Source organism: Anastrepha obliqua, chromosome 4 (genome assembly GCF_027943255.1).
Source record: "Anastrepha obliqua isolate idAnaObli1 chromosome 4, idAnaObli1_1.0, whole genome shotgun sequence".
Lineage (NCBI taxonomy): Eukaryota > Metazoa > Arthropoda > Insecta > Diptera > Tephritidae > Anastrepha > Anastrepha obliqua.
Genome location: NC_072895.1, coordinates 73,505,491 through 73,520,091, shown reverse-complemented (window position 1 = coordinate 73,520,091; position 14,601 = coordinate 73,505,491). Strand labels below are relative to the sequence as shown.

The following is a 14,601-nucleotide window of genomic DNA, read 5'->3' as shown; positions in this document are numbered from 1 at the left end:
CCTTTTTCATAAAAGATTAGGGTTTTCAGGATTAAGATTAGGTTTCATAATGGGAGTAATATGCAACTTGAATCCTTCTAGCGATGAAACTTTTAACCCCAACTAGAGATTGGGCACCTTAGTGGGAAGCTCCAGTGGAAGGAAACGGAACAAAAGAAGTGGGTGTTGGCTTTCATAGAGGGGACAGGACCTACGGCTGACAATTTTATACCAGTATTCATTATCGCGAATTAGAGGAATTATTTGAAATTACCTTTCTCTGGTGGCTTCCATTCCGCACTTCGACGTTTCGTTTCGAGCTTATAGTAAGAAAACCCCATTTTGCCACCATTAGTGATCGTTCTCAGAAAACTTGAGTCACTACGAACACACCTTTATATAGGGTGGGCCAAGTAAAATTTTCTTTTTGAATCGGCTATAAAAAAAACTAATCAATACTTTTTCAAACTTTTTTTTATTTTGAAGATTGAACATTATCATTTATAAATGAAAAATAATATCGTTCAAATGACTGCCACGACTGGCTTTACAGTAGACCATTCGATCAACCCAATTTTTAAGCACATTTTCGATTGTTTGGGCTCCAATTTCATGAATGGCAACTTCGATTTCGTGTTTTAAAGCATCAATCGTCTCTGGATGGTTCGCATAGCATTTGTCCTTAACGCCTCCCACAACAAATAGTCCAACGGGCTTAAATCACAGCTCCGAGGCGGCCTCTTGATATCGGAATTTCGGCTGATTATTCGGTTTTCAAAAACGGTAGCCAAAAGTTCGAGTGTAACTTTGGCAGTGTGACAAGTTGCACCGTCCTGTTGAAACCAAATGTCGCCCATGTCATCCTCTTCAATTTTTGGAAACAACTCGTTGAGCATGTCACGATAACGCTCGCCATTTACTGTAACCGCGGCTCCTCGCTCATTTTCGAAAAAAAAAATGGCCCGATGATGCCGCCAGACCAAAAACCGCACCAAACAGTGACGCGTTGTGGATGCATTTGCTTCTCTACAGTAACGTGTGGATTTTCTGAGCCCCAAATCCGACAATTTTGCTTATTGACGTAGCCACCGATTTGAAAATCAGAAAAGAAGAAGAAGACTCACCACTTTGGAAATAGGTTTTCAATATTTCCAAATGTTGTTCAAGCGTATAGCGTCCCATTTCGTAAATGTCAAATCTTTAAGTAAATTATGAACACATTTGACATGTCAGTAGTTATAATGCATATCTTAAATATAGATTTTTTCTTCTGTCGATAATATGGTCTGATATACGGTAAATCCTTCGATACTTCACTGGAATCGGCTTTGAGTTTATGTTTTGCTTGGGTCAATAAATTCTGCGGCCATAGTAAATTTGTTTAAATTCCAGTAGATATTTGCATTTTTTATGAACCCTGGAGTGTGGGTTATAGACTTGCGATTGGACTCTCTATATGTTTTGCACGTCTGTTTGTGTACTATAGTAGTTCCCCACATCTCTATGCCGTACCTCCATATTGGTTTTAATAAGACCTTATATAGCAATTTGTCTCTACTCTATTTGTCTTACTCAATTTGTCGCTATTTGACGAAGTGGATGCGTAGATATTTTATTTATGCCTTTGTAGCATAAGCTGTTTATTTGGCAGGATAGGAGTAGAGGTGTTTTTTCTAGACTAAAGGTCACGTATATACATCTCGATTCATTTACTTACAAAATATACTAACAAAAATGCGCTACAACCTAAGTTATATATATATTACTTGTTTCACAGTTTAGCAGGAGTGGTAAATCGACGGCAAAATTTAAAAACCATAAATTTATTTCTAAAAAGTTCGTATTTTTTGGAACACGGGGTGTAATACGATCATATGGGAATTTCAAAAATTTTCGTTTCATACAACATCAAAAAGTGCATGTCACGTGTGCATGTGAATCGTGTCGCAAGCAAAGCAAATAACAAAAAGAATTACATAAATATCATACGTATTTATACGAAAGCAGAAATAAATCTGCAAAAATCTCCTAATCCACCATTGTCAGTCTGCATATGAATATCTGCTGCACTGCAGATAAAGTATGGCTTTCGCCTATGCATGGACTCTCACACACACACGAACATGCGCAGCGGCAAAATAGCCGATTTTATGCTTTCGCGCATTTACAATATTCCAATCACGCGTATGCAAGGATGTGACTTTTATTTCACATAGAAACTTGCTTCTAAAAATACTAACGTAAAAACATAAGTAAATATGTTAGTATGTAAGCATAAATTCATAGCCAATGACATCATTTTGTAATTCCCTTCATAGTAGCCTGAAATGCATTTGTGTGTCATTTGAATTAATTTTTTAATTTAATTTAATTTTTTTTTAATATAATTTAGATTTTATTTTATTTGAAAAATAGCTGTCCCCGATCACGCTTTGCGCTGGCTTCGCCTTATTTATTATTACTGTTTTGTAGATAGAGCACTGCAACTAAAGGGTTTTTCAATAAGGGCGGGTAGATGTTGAAATGGAATAAAACAAGCTGTGTGTGAGTTATTGACAAAATTATTTTTTTACGTGAAAGGCGCATATATGCCATTAAGTGTGGAATATGACATCATTCAAATGCCCACCTCGGCTTCTTACGGTGGAACGGGTCCGTGTGGTCCAATTTTCAATGACTCTTCCGCATAGATCCGGCTGTGTTATGTTCACCTCTAGAGCATCGGTCGATTGTGGTCGCATAGACCTAAAACTTCAAGAAACTCCACAGGAAAAAGTCTAGCGGAGTCAAATCGCATGACCTTGGTGGCCAATTCACATCACCCCTGCGAGAGATAACTTTACCCTCAAATCGTTCATGCAGAGTGTCAATCGTGGCGTTTGCTGTGTGGCACGTAGCGCCGTCCTGCTGGAACCACATGTCGTCTAGGTCCATATGGCTCAATATGGGCCATAAGAAATTGGTTATCATCGTTGCGCTCTCTTCCAAACGATTCGAAGCCCAGTCAGCGAACAAACGGCGTTGTCTATGGTGATCAACTTTGAGCTCCTGGGTCAGTTGGATCTTGTACGGGTGTAGGCCCATAATTCGCCAAGTTGAAGTCTGCGAAAGTCCAAGTTCTTGTGCACGGCGAGGAATAGACTGCTTCGGGTTCTGCTGTACACTTTCACGGACCCCGGCAATGTTCTCGGCTGATCTTGCGTTCCTTGAACGTACGGGTGTTGGCTGATTGTTTACTGACCCGGTCGTCTCAAATTTGGCCACCAAACGTTGAAGATTCGACTTTGAGGGGCCACCACGTCTACCGATAAATGGGCGCAATGCGCGCAACGTTTGCGTTAATGAACACTCATTTTGATAATAAAGTTTTATCATTTGAACGTGCTGTTCAATCGTGTAACTTGCCATGTGATTTGGCATAAACAACTGAATAATAAACAAAAGATTTGACAGATGTCACCAAAACAAAATGGCTGCCACAGGGTGCCAAAATCGACCCGCGCCAATTGAAAACCCCTTTATTTTGTACAACCATAAGCACTGACAGGACCAGGACCAAGTGTCTTTCCAAGATAGACCACTTTAATTTCTAAAAATGACCTGGGTGTGCATATTAAGGGCTTGATTTGGTTCATTTTAAACCTGAACATTCTGAACACTTCATAATATAGTATAGTATAGTCTTTATTATTATTTTTTTTTTCTTTAACATTCGGGATGACCCCTTTACATTTTGTTTGAGTTGACCAACTTATCAGTGGTAATTTTGAGCCGCTTCACACTTTATTTATTTTTGTACTAAAACTGAATGGGCTATAAAGCTGCGCCTTCTAAAGTTTTCCAGAGATTCGGCTTAAGAAATTTAAAATTATAGTACACTATTTTTAAATTGGCTGAATTTTCTTGAATTTTTCAAGAATTATAAACTTGGGTTTATATTATTTAATGAACTATTAAAACAAAAACAACGAAAAATATTTCGCATACAAATTATGGTGAATATTGTAAAAATAATCGTTGTACGCAGACTTGTGTATTTTATCAGGAAAATTCTCTGCCCGACTGTCTTGAGTTTGAAACCTTGCAAATGCGTGCTTTCCTCAGCTTATCCACTTTGTACAACGAAAACGCAGGCCAATACCGTTTGAATAAACAAGTATTTACTCAAGGACACCCAGTGAATCACTCAGCCAATTTAAGGCAGTTAAAATCAATTATAAAAATATAGAAAATGCGGTGTGCGAAAAAACATATGTCTAGCACAATTTTAATACCAAAAGCGCAAACAGTTTAATGAACAAAACTTAGGCTCTTCCTACATTTATCTGACCCGCCCCTCCCCTCAAATTCTTCACACCTTCTACGGTATATAAAACACCAAAATTTCCATGGCAAGACGCAAAACAACAAACGCGCTTCTTTCGTGTGAACGTAAAATGTCACCACAATCACCACTACCGTCACCTTCGTCGCTGTTGCCATTACCAGCTGCACTTGATACTCGCTCATTTTTCAAACTTCACTGGACGTGTTTCAAAGTTCTTGGCGTTATCGCACCTACCTCGAATGCATATTATCTCGGCTATTCGTTGCTGCTGCATCTACTTGTCACCATCTGTTATCCGCTGCATCTTGCCTTGGCGCTTTTCAAAAGCTCCAATGCCTCGGTTAACATCGAAAATCTCGCGGTGTGTGTCACCTGTGTGGCCTGCAGTATGAAATTCGTCATTTACGCCATGAAAATGGGGCGTATACGTGAGCTGGAGTCCATAATTGGAACATTGGATGCACGTTCCAGCAGCCCGCATGAGCGTAGCTATTTCATACAGTTGCGCAAGGATATGCGGCATATTACCATCGGTTTTCTTAGCATTTACGCCATTGTCGGTGTAACGGCAGAGTTGATGTTTATCTTTCGTAATGAACATAATTTGTTGTATCCGGCTTGGTTTCCATTCGATTGGCGAGCAAACGAGTTGAAATTCTATGCAGCCCATTTATATCAAATTGTCGGCATCTCCTATCAATTGCTGCAGAACTTCGTAAACGATTGCCTTCCGACTATGGCATTAGCAGTATTGTCGGCGCATATCAAATTATTGGGCATTAGAGTTTCGCAAATTGGCTACGCAGAGCAAAATTTGGATGCGAATGAAGAGGAATTGTTGCGTTGCATTAAAGACCAAGAGCAGCTCTATAAGTGAGTGTAGTGAATAGTTATGCATACATGCGCTTTGGTTACAATCTTTTTTTCATTTTTATTTTGTTCTCAGAAAATGTGATTTATCTTTAAATTTGGTGTGTTTACTCTGTAACATTAATGAAGTACTTATTTAATAATACTTAATTTTTCTAAATAATGAATTTTTGTGAATTACATAGTAAATTTGCAGTTGTTTTTTTTTAATTCTGGCTAACGAGTATGCCAGACATTTTATTATTACATACATTTTTTTTATTTTGTACTTAATAACTTATACAAAAATAATAGTTTTTTTTATGCTTATGAAAAAAATATTTTTTACAAAAAGAAATTTTTAAAAACATCTTTAAAACTTAAGTTTATAGCTTATATTTCAATTGCTTGTCTTTGAAGCTTCAGTTATTTTAGGTTTACTAAACGTACTGTTGTTTTTTGTGAACGAATAAATCTATACTTTCCATTCGCAAACTTAAGAGAAATGCAAATAAATAATTCCAAACAAAAGTCTTGCTTATAAAATATTAAACTTCTCGATGAAGTGAATGAAATTGAATATTTCACAAAAACTTTATTTCATTTATAATATGTTTTTGTATACTGTAGTTTAGCTTTTATTTCAATAAAACTTTATTTTTTTAAATTTTAAAATATTATTTCTGAGCTTTAGTGATTTTAATTATTTATTTATAAATTTATTTTAACTTTTCTTTTCGAAAACTAACACATGCTGATAAAATATTTTTCATTTTAAATCAAAAATAACTTTTTTTAAAGAAATGAGGCGATATCCGTAAAACTTTTTAGTCTTCTCATCAACTGGTTAGATGTAACAAATTTGAAAATCAATTATTTTTTATGTAAAACAAACTTAAAACTAACAATTTGGAAAATGATAACAGTAAATTTACCGACATCTGCATATATGTATAACTAAAATTAAGACATAAAGATAAATATGGGGATAGTCAGAGCATACATGATTTTGTTGAAGGGGGGGGGGGCCTGGTTTATAAGGTCAAAAAAACTAATTTTTTTCATTTTAAGCGATTCCTAATATGTTTCAGAATATTCACACAAAGTTACAGAGCCTAATTCTCAATATTTCCGTAGATACAAAGCCAAAGGTAGGCGAGCGTTAGGCAGTTACATTGTGACCGGACAGCTATAGTACAAACTTTATCTTCTTTTCTCGACTTTTCATTTTTATGATTTCTTTGAATTGGCGTACATGAATGAGAAAACACTAATGAACCTTTTGAAATCAATCATACTTGTTCCCTTCAGTATTAAATTCTCTTCTATTTGAACTAGCAAAATAGATAAAAAAAAATTTTTCAAGATTTTTATACCAAGTTGAAGTGAATTTTTTTTTTTATAGAAAGGCATTTTTTTCTTTAACACCTCCAAAAAGTTGAAATTTTGAAATTTTTCTCCGTTTTCTTAGTTCATCTAGAATAAAAAATTATGATAATTAGAAATCCATTTGAATTTTTTGCTTTAGAAAATAATTACGAGCTGTATCTTGTACGCCAGTTGGAAACTCCAGCGTTGCAACGCTCTACTAATTTCTATGTTAAACATTTTTTTTCAACTTATTTTAACCAGTACAAAAATTTTTTATACTTTTTAAATGTTCATTAAAAGATAGAAAAAACTTTGCAGTGCTAAATTAATTTTTTCCTTAAAAAAAGAAATCGCAAAGAGATGCAATTTTTAGACTTCATAAACCAGGCTACCCCCTTAATAATAGAAATGAGAGAGGGAGAGAGAAATTATAACAGTTTAATCACCACCTCATTCATTATACAGAATTAAAGAAATTGTGTGGTTTTTGCTGTTGTAGTGGCGTAAAAATTCTCCATACATGTTCGGGGAATGCTACTGGAGTGAGAATCTTGGCCGGATATAAATCCGGGTCATTCCAGTGACGTAGTCGTTGTGAGAATGGAAGAAACTATGTAACTTCTGCTCAAATATGAACGAGACGGTATCAATAAAACGGTCCGCGGATGACATATGACAAAAATAGATTTTTGTTTTTTGGTAGGACTGTTATAAGCGTACATGGCAAATTTCAGCGTGGTATGTCACATAGTTTGTTTTCTGTGCTACTGTAAACAAGTCAAGCTCGAGTGCGTTCTTCGAATTTAACGATGGAAATTCAAAGAATTTGTTTGAAATTTTGTTATTCCAACAAATTCGGCTTCAGACGCCTTAAAAATATTGCAGACAATCTATGGGGACTCTGCTCTATCGCGTGCACGTGTTTTCCAGTGGTACAAATCGTTCAAAGAGGGCCGTACATCAACCCAAAAAACCACACCAAAGTCGCTCAAAAATTAAGGCTATGCTGACTGTTTTTTTCGATTACGAAGGTATGGTGCACTCGGAGTTCCTTCCGCAAGGCCGATCGGTTAACGCTGAATATTATATTATTTAGACGTTTTAAAGCGTTTGCGCGAGAACATTCGTCTTAAAAGGAAGGAATTGTGGGGCAACAAGTCATGGTTCTTGCATCATGATAATGCACCAGCTCACACGTCACGTCTTGTTCGCGATTATTTGAACAAAAATAATGTTAATATCGTTCCGCAAGCACCGTATTCACCTGATATGGCTCCATGTGACTTTTTCCTGTTTCCCAAGCTCATGTTGCCGCTCCGTGGAAAACATTTTGAGACAATTGAAGTCATAAAAGAGAGTTCGAAGAACACACTCGAGCTTGACTTGTTTACTGTAGAAAGAAAACGACAGAAAACAAACTATGTGACATACCACGCTGAAATTTGCCATGTAAGCTTATAACAGTCCTACCAAAAAACAAAAAATCTATTTTGGCCATATGTCATCCGCGAACCGTTTTATTGATACCGTCTCGTTCATATTTGAGCAGAAGCTATTGCAATTTTGTTGTTAATCCCACTCAACACAGTCTTCGGAATTGAATTCCAGAGCCTCGTAGTCTTGATAAGAAGAAGTAAGAATATGCGGGGACAATCAGACTTTGATTCCTACTAGATCTCATTGATATCAATTTCCCATAAAATATTTAGGAGTTTTGAATTCCACGAGTATACAATTTCTCTCCACTAGATAATCAAAGTTCGGCATCCCAGACTTTGGTTTTCTACAATTAAAGTAGTTATATTCCATGTGGTTGAAGACGTAAAGTCAATTTCAATTGACATTGCAAATGCAATATCACATTGCAAATGCAATATCAATACATATTGATCTCACAAAATAAGACAGAGTCAATATTGCTATATACGTGCTCAGAATACGTAGTACCGCACATCTATGTATAAGTACGCTGAATATAAAATTTTGAGTATAGAATTCTTATAAAAAATACTCATTAATTTTTACTAATAAATATTCACACATTACAAGTGTTTATATTAAGTTTTCTTTCAGTCGTACGAAAAAAATATTCCTATTTGTTTGTGATTTTAGAGTTTATAAAAAAATATAATATATATATTATTTCTAATTATTGTAATATATGCCTGTCGAAAATTAAATGGAATATTTCCTGTTGACTTTGAGCAACTGAGTTGTAAGAAGTCGGTTTATAATCTAATTAACCCGCTTACGTTAAAAAATACTTCATAGATTTCAAGCTATTACATTTATTTACTTTACTTCTTTTAATTCTTTTTTTTTTAATCAATATTAATATTTCTTTTTCACTTTTTATTTCAAGTATGCTCAATACTATTCAAGGTATCATCTCGCTGCCGATGTTTCTACAATTCACTGTAACAGCCTTCAATATTTGCCTAGCCATGGCAGCGTTATTTTTTTTCGCCGATGCACCATTCGATCGGTTATATTATTTGGCATATTTCCTCTCAATGCCGCTGGAAATATTTCCCACCTGTTACTATGGTACCTACTTTCAATTACTTTTTGATAAGTTACACATCGAGATGTATTCGAGTAATTGGGTGGAACAGACACAGAAATTTCGCAAGCATATGATACTCTTCTGTGAGCGTTCCTTGAAGCAGCATACCGTCATGGCTGGTGGCATTGTACGCGTTCACTTGGATACATTCGTTTCAACATGCAAAGGGGCTTACTCCTTGTTGGCTGTGATAATGAAGATGAATGAATGAATATGAAAACAAGTGGTAATCAAAATACTTGTGCATATTGACATGTATATGTAAGAGTTGATGCTTGATATTGATCACTATTTTTTGCACCATTCAAAGGTAGAAGCACTCAAAAAGCTTTCACAACAATAAAAGTTTACCGAAATAAAAAATAGAATATGTATGTAAAACTAAACTAAAAACTGTGGTATTTATTGATAAATAGCGTAAAAATTATTTTTTATGCTTAACAACTAACATATTTAAATACGTATTAGTAGTATCATTTTGAGAATTCTAACATCAAAATTTTAACATTTTAATATAATATTTTTCAAATTTTAACATCGTTTGTGTGTGTTAGTAGTCTGTGAATAAGATTTGTGCTGCATTCTCGAATGACATCTTCATAAATTTTATTTTGAAGTCCCTGTGTACATCGTCATTGGTTATGTACTAGCCTGCGTTTGTGATAGTCCTTAGGATTTTTGATTGTAGTCGTTGCATTATTTTAAGGATTGATTTGCTTGGTGTTCCGCATAGTTCGATGCCATATTTCCAGATAGGAGTTATAAGAGTTTTGTAGATTAACAATTTATTACCTAGTGAATGTCGCGAATCGTTTCGTAGTAGCCAGTAGAGTTGTCTGAATCTGTTTTTAACTTCATTTCTCTTTTTTTCAGGTCAGTTTTGCATCAATTATTAAGCCTAAATATTTGGCTTTTGTGTCATATTTAATTACTTTATTACTTATAGTCAATATTTGTGGATCACTCTTTCTGTTTGTGTATATTACTTGGATAGTTTTATCTGTGTTAATTTCGATTCCCCTTGCATTGAACCAGGCCAGCGTTGTGTTAAGTAGCTGTTGTAGTTTATTTGTGGCAATATAGGACTATGAATAAGTTCGTGCGGTTTTTTTTCGAAATTTGAAACTTTATTGACGTAAAATGGTTACAAATTTAATATTCAAAGTATTGTCCATCGCTTACTACTACTTTTTCCCATCTTTCTGGCAATTCACGGATTCCCTTTGTGAAAAATTCGGTCGGTTTTGCCGCAATCCACGAATCGATCCATTTTTTGACTTCATCGTAATTACGGAAGTGCTGGTCAGCCAGGCCATGTTGCATCGATCGGAAGAGATAGTAATCGGATGGCGCAAGGTCTGGACTATACGGCGGGTGGGGTAGGACATCCCATTTGAGCGTTTCTAAGTATGTTTTGACCACTTGTGCAACATGTGGCCGAGCATTGTCATGTTGCAAAATAACTTTGTCGTGTCTATCGGCGTATTGCGGCCGTTTTTCTCGCAGTGCTCGGCTCAAATGCATCAATTGTCGTCGGTAGACATCCCCCGTAATCGTTTCATTCGGTTTCAGTAGCTCATAATACACAACACCCAGCTGGTCCCACCAGATACACAGCATAACCTTCAGGCCATGAATATTCTGCGCCGACGTCGATGTTGAAGCATGGCCAGGGTATCCATACGTTGCCCGACGTTTTGGATTGTCGTAATGGACCCACTTTTCATCGCCAGTCACAATTCGATGCAAAAAACCCTTTCTTTTGTGCCGTTGAAGCAGTTGTTCGCATGCCATAAAACGGCGTTCAACGTCTCTTGGCTTCAATTCATACGGCACCCAATGGCCTACCTTTCGGATCATTCCCATGGCTTTTAAACGTTTGGAAATGGTTGATTGATCAACTCCCAAAGTTTTTGCAACCTCTTCTTGCGTTTGAGCCGGATCTTGATCGAGCAATTCCTCCAATTCGGTATCCATGAACTTTGGCGGCGCACCCTCGCGTTCTTCGTCTTCCAAGCCAAAATCACCACTTTTAAAGCGTGCAAACCACTTCTGGCACGTTCGCTCAGCTAGAGCATGCTCACCATAAACTTCCACCAAGATACGATGACTTTCGGCTGCTTTTTTCTTCATATTAAAATAATGAAGAAGAATTCCCCGCAAAAACACATTATTTGGCACGAAATTCGACATTTTCAAGTGTGGTAAAAATATTGTTGTTTACGCTTCAAATAAAAAACTTATACTGACGTTTGTGCCTTACGACAGTAGCTCTCCAATGAATGTTTGGAAATGTGGATCGATGGAATAATAATCAAGTTACGCCATCTGTTCTAAAACCGCACGAACTTATTCATAGTCCTATTATGTTTTTGTTAGAGGTCATTAAAACGGTCTCATCAACAATGGTTGCAATCATGCTATCGTCACTTGGGCAGGGTGTGTATGGATAATGTAAAAGAGTGGCCCAAAACGCTTCCTTGTGCAACACCTGCTTCCATATCAGCGCGTTCTGATATTTAACGTTAAAATATCTTACCTTAATCTCCGCAAAAGTAGATAATAGTCAGTTGTGCAATAGTCCGGTATGCCATACACTGTCAAAGGTCTTAGCCACGTCAAGATAGACTGCGATGCAATAATTGTTGTTGTCAATTTCCTTTTGTATTTTGTTTATTACTCTGTCTACCTGTTGTATTGTTGAATGTTTTCGTCGAAAGCCAAATTAATGAGAGGGAATGATGTCTGTCGTTAGATTGTATTAGGAGATCAAGGCGGTCATAAATCAGTTGTTCAAATAGCTTCGACAAAATAGCCAAGAGACTTATCGGCCTGTATGATGAAGGCTTGTTGGCATCTTTATTTGGTTTTGGCACAACAATTACTTCTGCAACTTTCCAAGGCAAAGGGAAATATTTGAGTCTTAATTCTATTGTCGGGCAGATTCTTTATAATTTGTCCATTAATTCTGTAGTAGCCTGGGGATTTTTTATTGTTTATATTCTTAATTTTTGTCAGTATTTCTTGTATGGTCACTTTTATGATTTTTTCATCTTTGAATTCAATTGTATTAGGTAAGTAAGTTGCCTATTTTTGGAGTGTAGAAGGTACTTTTGAAGTTTTTCACAAGTGTGCAAGTTTTATCCAAATTTGTTTTAGCCCAGAATGAGAATTTGTCATTTTTTGTAGGGTCTAAACTTGCCAGATAAGATTGTAGCTTTTTACTTTCAAATTTCTTTAACATCTGTTTAATATCTTTAGTCATTTTGTTTAAGATTGTTTTGTCGTCTGGATGTCTTGTTGTTTGCCACTGTTTCCTTAGTTTTCTTTTAAGTTTTATCTTCTGTCTAATATAGTCCGGAATATATTTTCTTTTGGTTGTGTGTTTGACTGTTGGTGTTTATAAGGTTATTGCGTGAATGATTGCACTGGTGAAACACACAATAGCGCCGTCGTTTTGTTCTTCAGTTTTAAGTGGTACATTGCAGTCAATTGCGCTTTTAATAGTTTCTCGGAAAACTTCAGTCCGTGTTTTTATTGTATAATTTTGAGAAATGTACTTGGGACTCAAGAGTTGCTTGATACCTTAAAAATATGGGTGAATCATCTGATGGTAAATCAAACTTAAGTTTAATTGTGAGGTGATTTCTATATACAACTTTGTACAGAAAAAAGTCGATGCGATCTTGCTTTTTATTCATATCGGTAGGCCACTAGGTAGGGTCACCTGAACATTTTTAAACAGTGCTTTTAAATTATCATATTTTATTGAAAATTTTAATTTTTCTTAGTTTCTTTAGTTAGTGATTTTGAAATGTACTGTTTGGCAACACTGTATAGAGCATATCAGCTGTCAGTAATTATGGAGTATTCAAAATTTTTCATTTACACACGTGCACGATACTGTCGTAAGGCACGATGATGACGCTGTTGACACGAAACGTACGTTTATGTTGGTGAGTGTGGGCACCATAAGTCTCTTAATACATCAAAGCGGTGGCCGCCGTAGCCGAATGTAGTGGTACGTGACTACCATTGGGGAAATACGTAGGCTCGAGTATCCGTGCATGAAACACCAAAATGAAGAAACATTTTTTCTAATAGCGGTCGGCCCCCGGCAGTCAACGGCAAACCTCCGAGTGTATTCCTGTCATGAAAAAAGGTCCTCATAAAAAATCGGCTTGAAACTGTAGGTGATGATCCCCACCAAAAAAGGAATAATAATTTTGTGCTTGTAGGTGTTTCAGGTAACCACTGGAGTAGGCTTTCGTATTTGACGAAGCTAACATTGAGTAGTTTTGGATTAAGATACGTGTCCCCTACAATTGGTCCAGGATGCAAGTAAATAAAATTATTGTTGAGTATATTTCTATTAGTTTTATTTTTAAGCTAAATATTTCGGGTGTACCTCAACAGCCCTATATATTGCACATACACGTTTATTCTTTTTCTGAATATTCCTGCAGTTAAGTTTTTCATACAATAATTGTAACATAAACTCAAACAATTGTCCGAAATATGACTGTAGGAAGGTGTGCATGCTCTCCACACATATACATATACCTATGTATATAACCATCTTGCATTCTTGCTATTTTAATATATGTACATACTATATTATATTTTATGTTTGAAACACACTTCAAGCGCATTTGTGTGAAAGTAAATGAAACTGATAAGTACAAAGGCGGAGCAGCAGGCAAAATAAATAAAAATAATAAAACCTTAAATTTAAGTGTCTGCACTAGAGATAAAGAATATACCAAGAGAAAGCCTTCTGGCAAATTCAAGCACAATGGTAATGACAGAAATTTAAAAAAGTGCCAGAACTAGTGTAAGAGTTATAAAATATATAAGTACAAGGAGGTTCAATAAGTACCCCTGTTTGATGGCAGAGCGCATTCTTGAGGGAAGTTGGTATTATCATCGTATGCTGCCATCTAACAAACGACAGGAAAACAAATTTCAGACTGATTCATAGGTTAGTTTGGATTTGGCAGCTATTCGAGTAAGAAGTGTTTCTTGATTTTCGCTAAGATAGAAAAATAGTAGTATCCTTCGGTTTTTGGATGGGAAAAAAAGGGGGGAGATAAAAGCAAAGTTGGACGCTTCACCACCTATGACCACAGTTAGGTATTCATTCAACAAATTTAAATGTGGGCCAATATCCGTTGTTGATGAGGAACGACCAGGACACCCGTGGTTACCGAGGAAATCATTCAAAAAGTATACTACATGATTTTCACTAATCGATGAACGAAAGTGCCCGAAGTAACAGATGCCATAAGTATGTCGACTGGAACGGTAATTAATATTTTACGTGATAAAAGATTGTCGGCGATGAAAAGATTGTCGGATTGATGGGTGTTGCGATTGCTCACAAGCAACAATAAGCTGATGCGTCTGTTAACTTGGAAGCAGTGTTTAGAGCAATTTAAGCGAGATGAAACCTGGATTCATCATTACACACCAGAAACTAAGCAACAATCAAAACAATGGATTTCTCCTG

The 14,601-nt window shown here is 36.1% G+C and overlaps 1 protein-coding gene across 1 annotated transcript; it reads left to right on the top strand.

Annotated features, from left to right (window-relative positions):
* The first annotated feature begins 4,415 nt into the window (after positions 1–4,415).
* On the top strand, positions 4,416–9,303 carry LOC129245915 (odorant receptor 59a-like). Its single transcript, XM_054884356.1, has 2 exons — positions 4,416–5,179; positions 8,889–9,303. The coding sequence occupies exons 1-2, from the start codon at positions 4,416–4,418 to the stop codon at positions 9,301–9,303; spliced, it is 1,179 nt and encodes a 392-aa protein (XP_054740331.1).
* The last annotated feature ends 5,298 nt before the right edge of the window (positions 9,304–14,601 follow it).

Coding starts and splice junctions, on each gene's coding strand:
- LOC129245915 (XM_054884356.1), top strand. CDS start 4,416: ATGTCACCACAATCACCACTACCGTCACCTTCGTCGCTGTTGCCATTA. Junction 5,180..8,888: donor GACCAAGAGCAGCTCTATAA/GTGAGTGTAGTG, acceptor TTTTATTTCAAG/TATGCTCAATACTATTCAAG.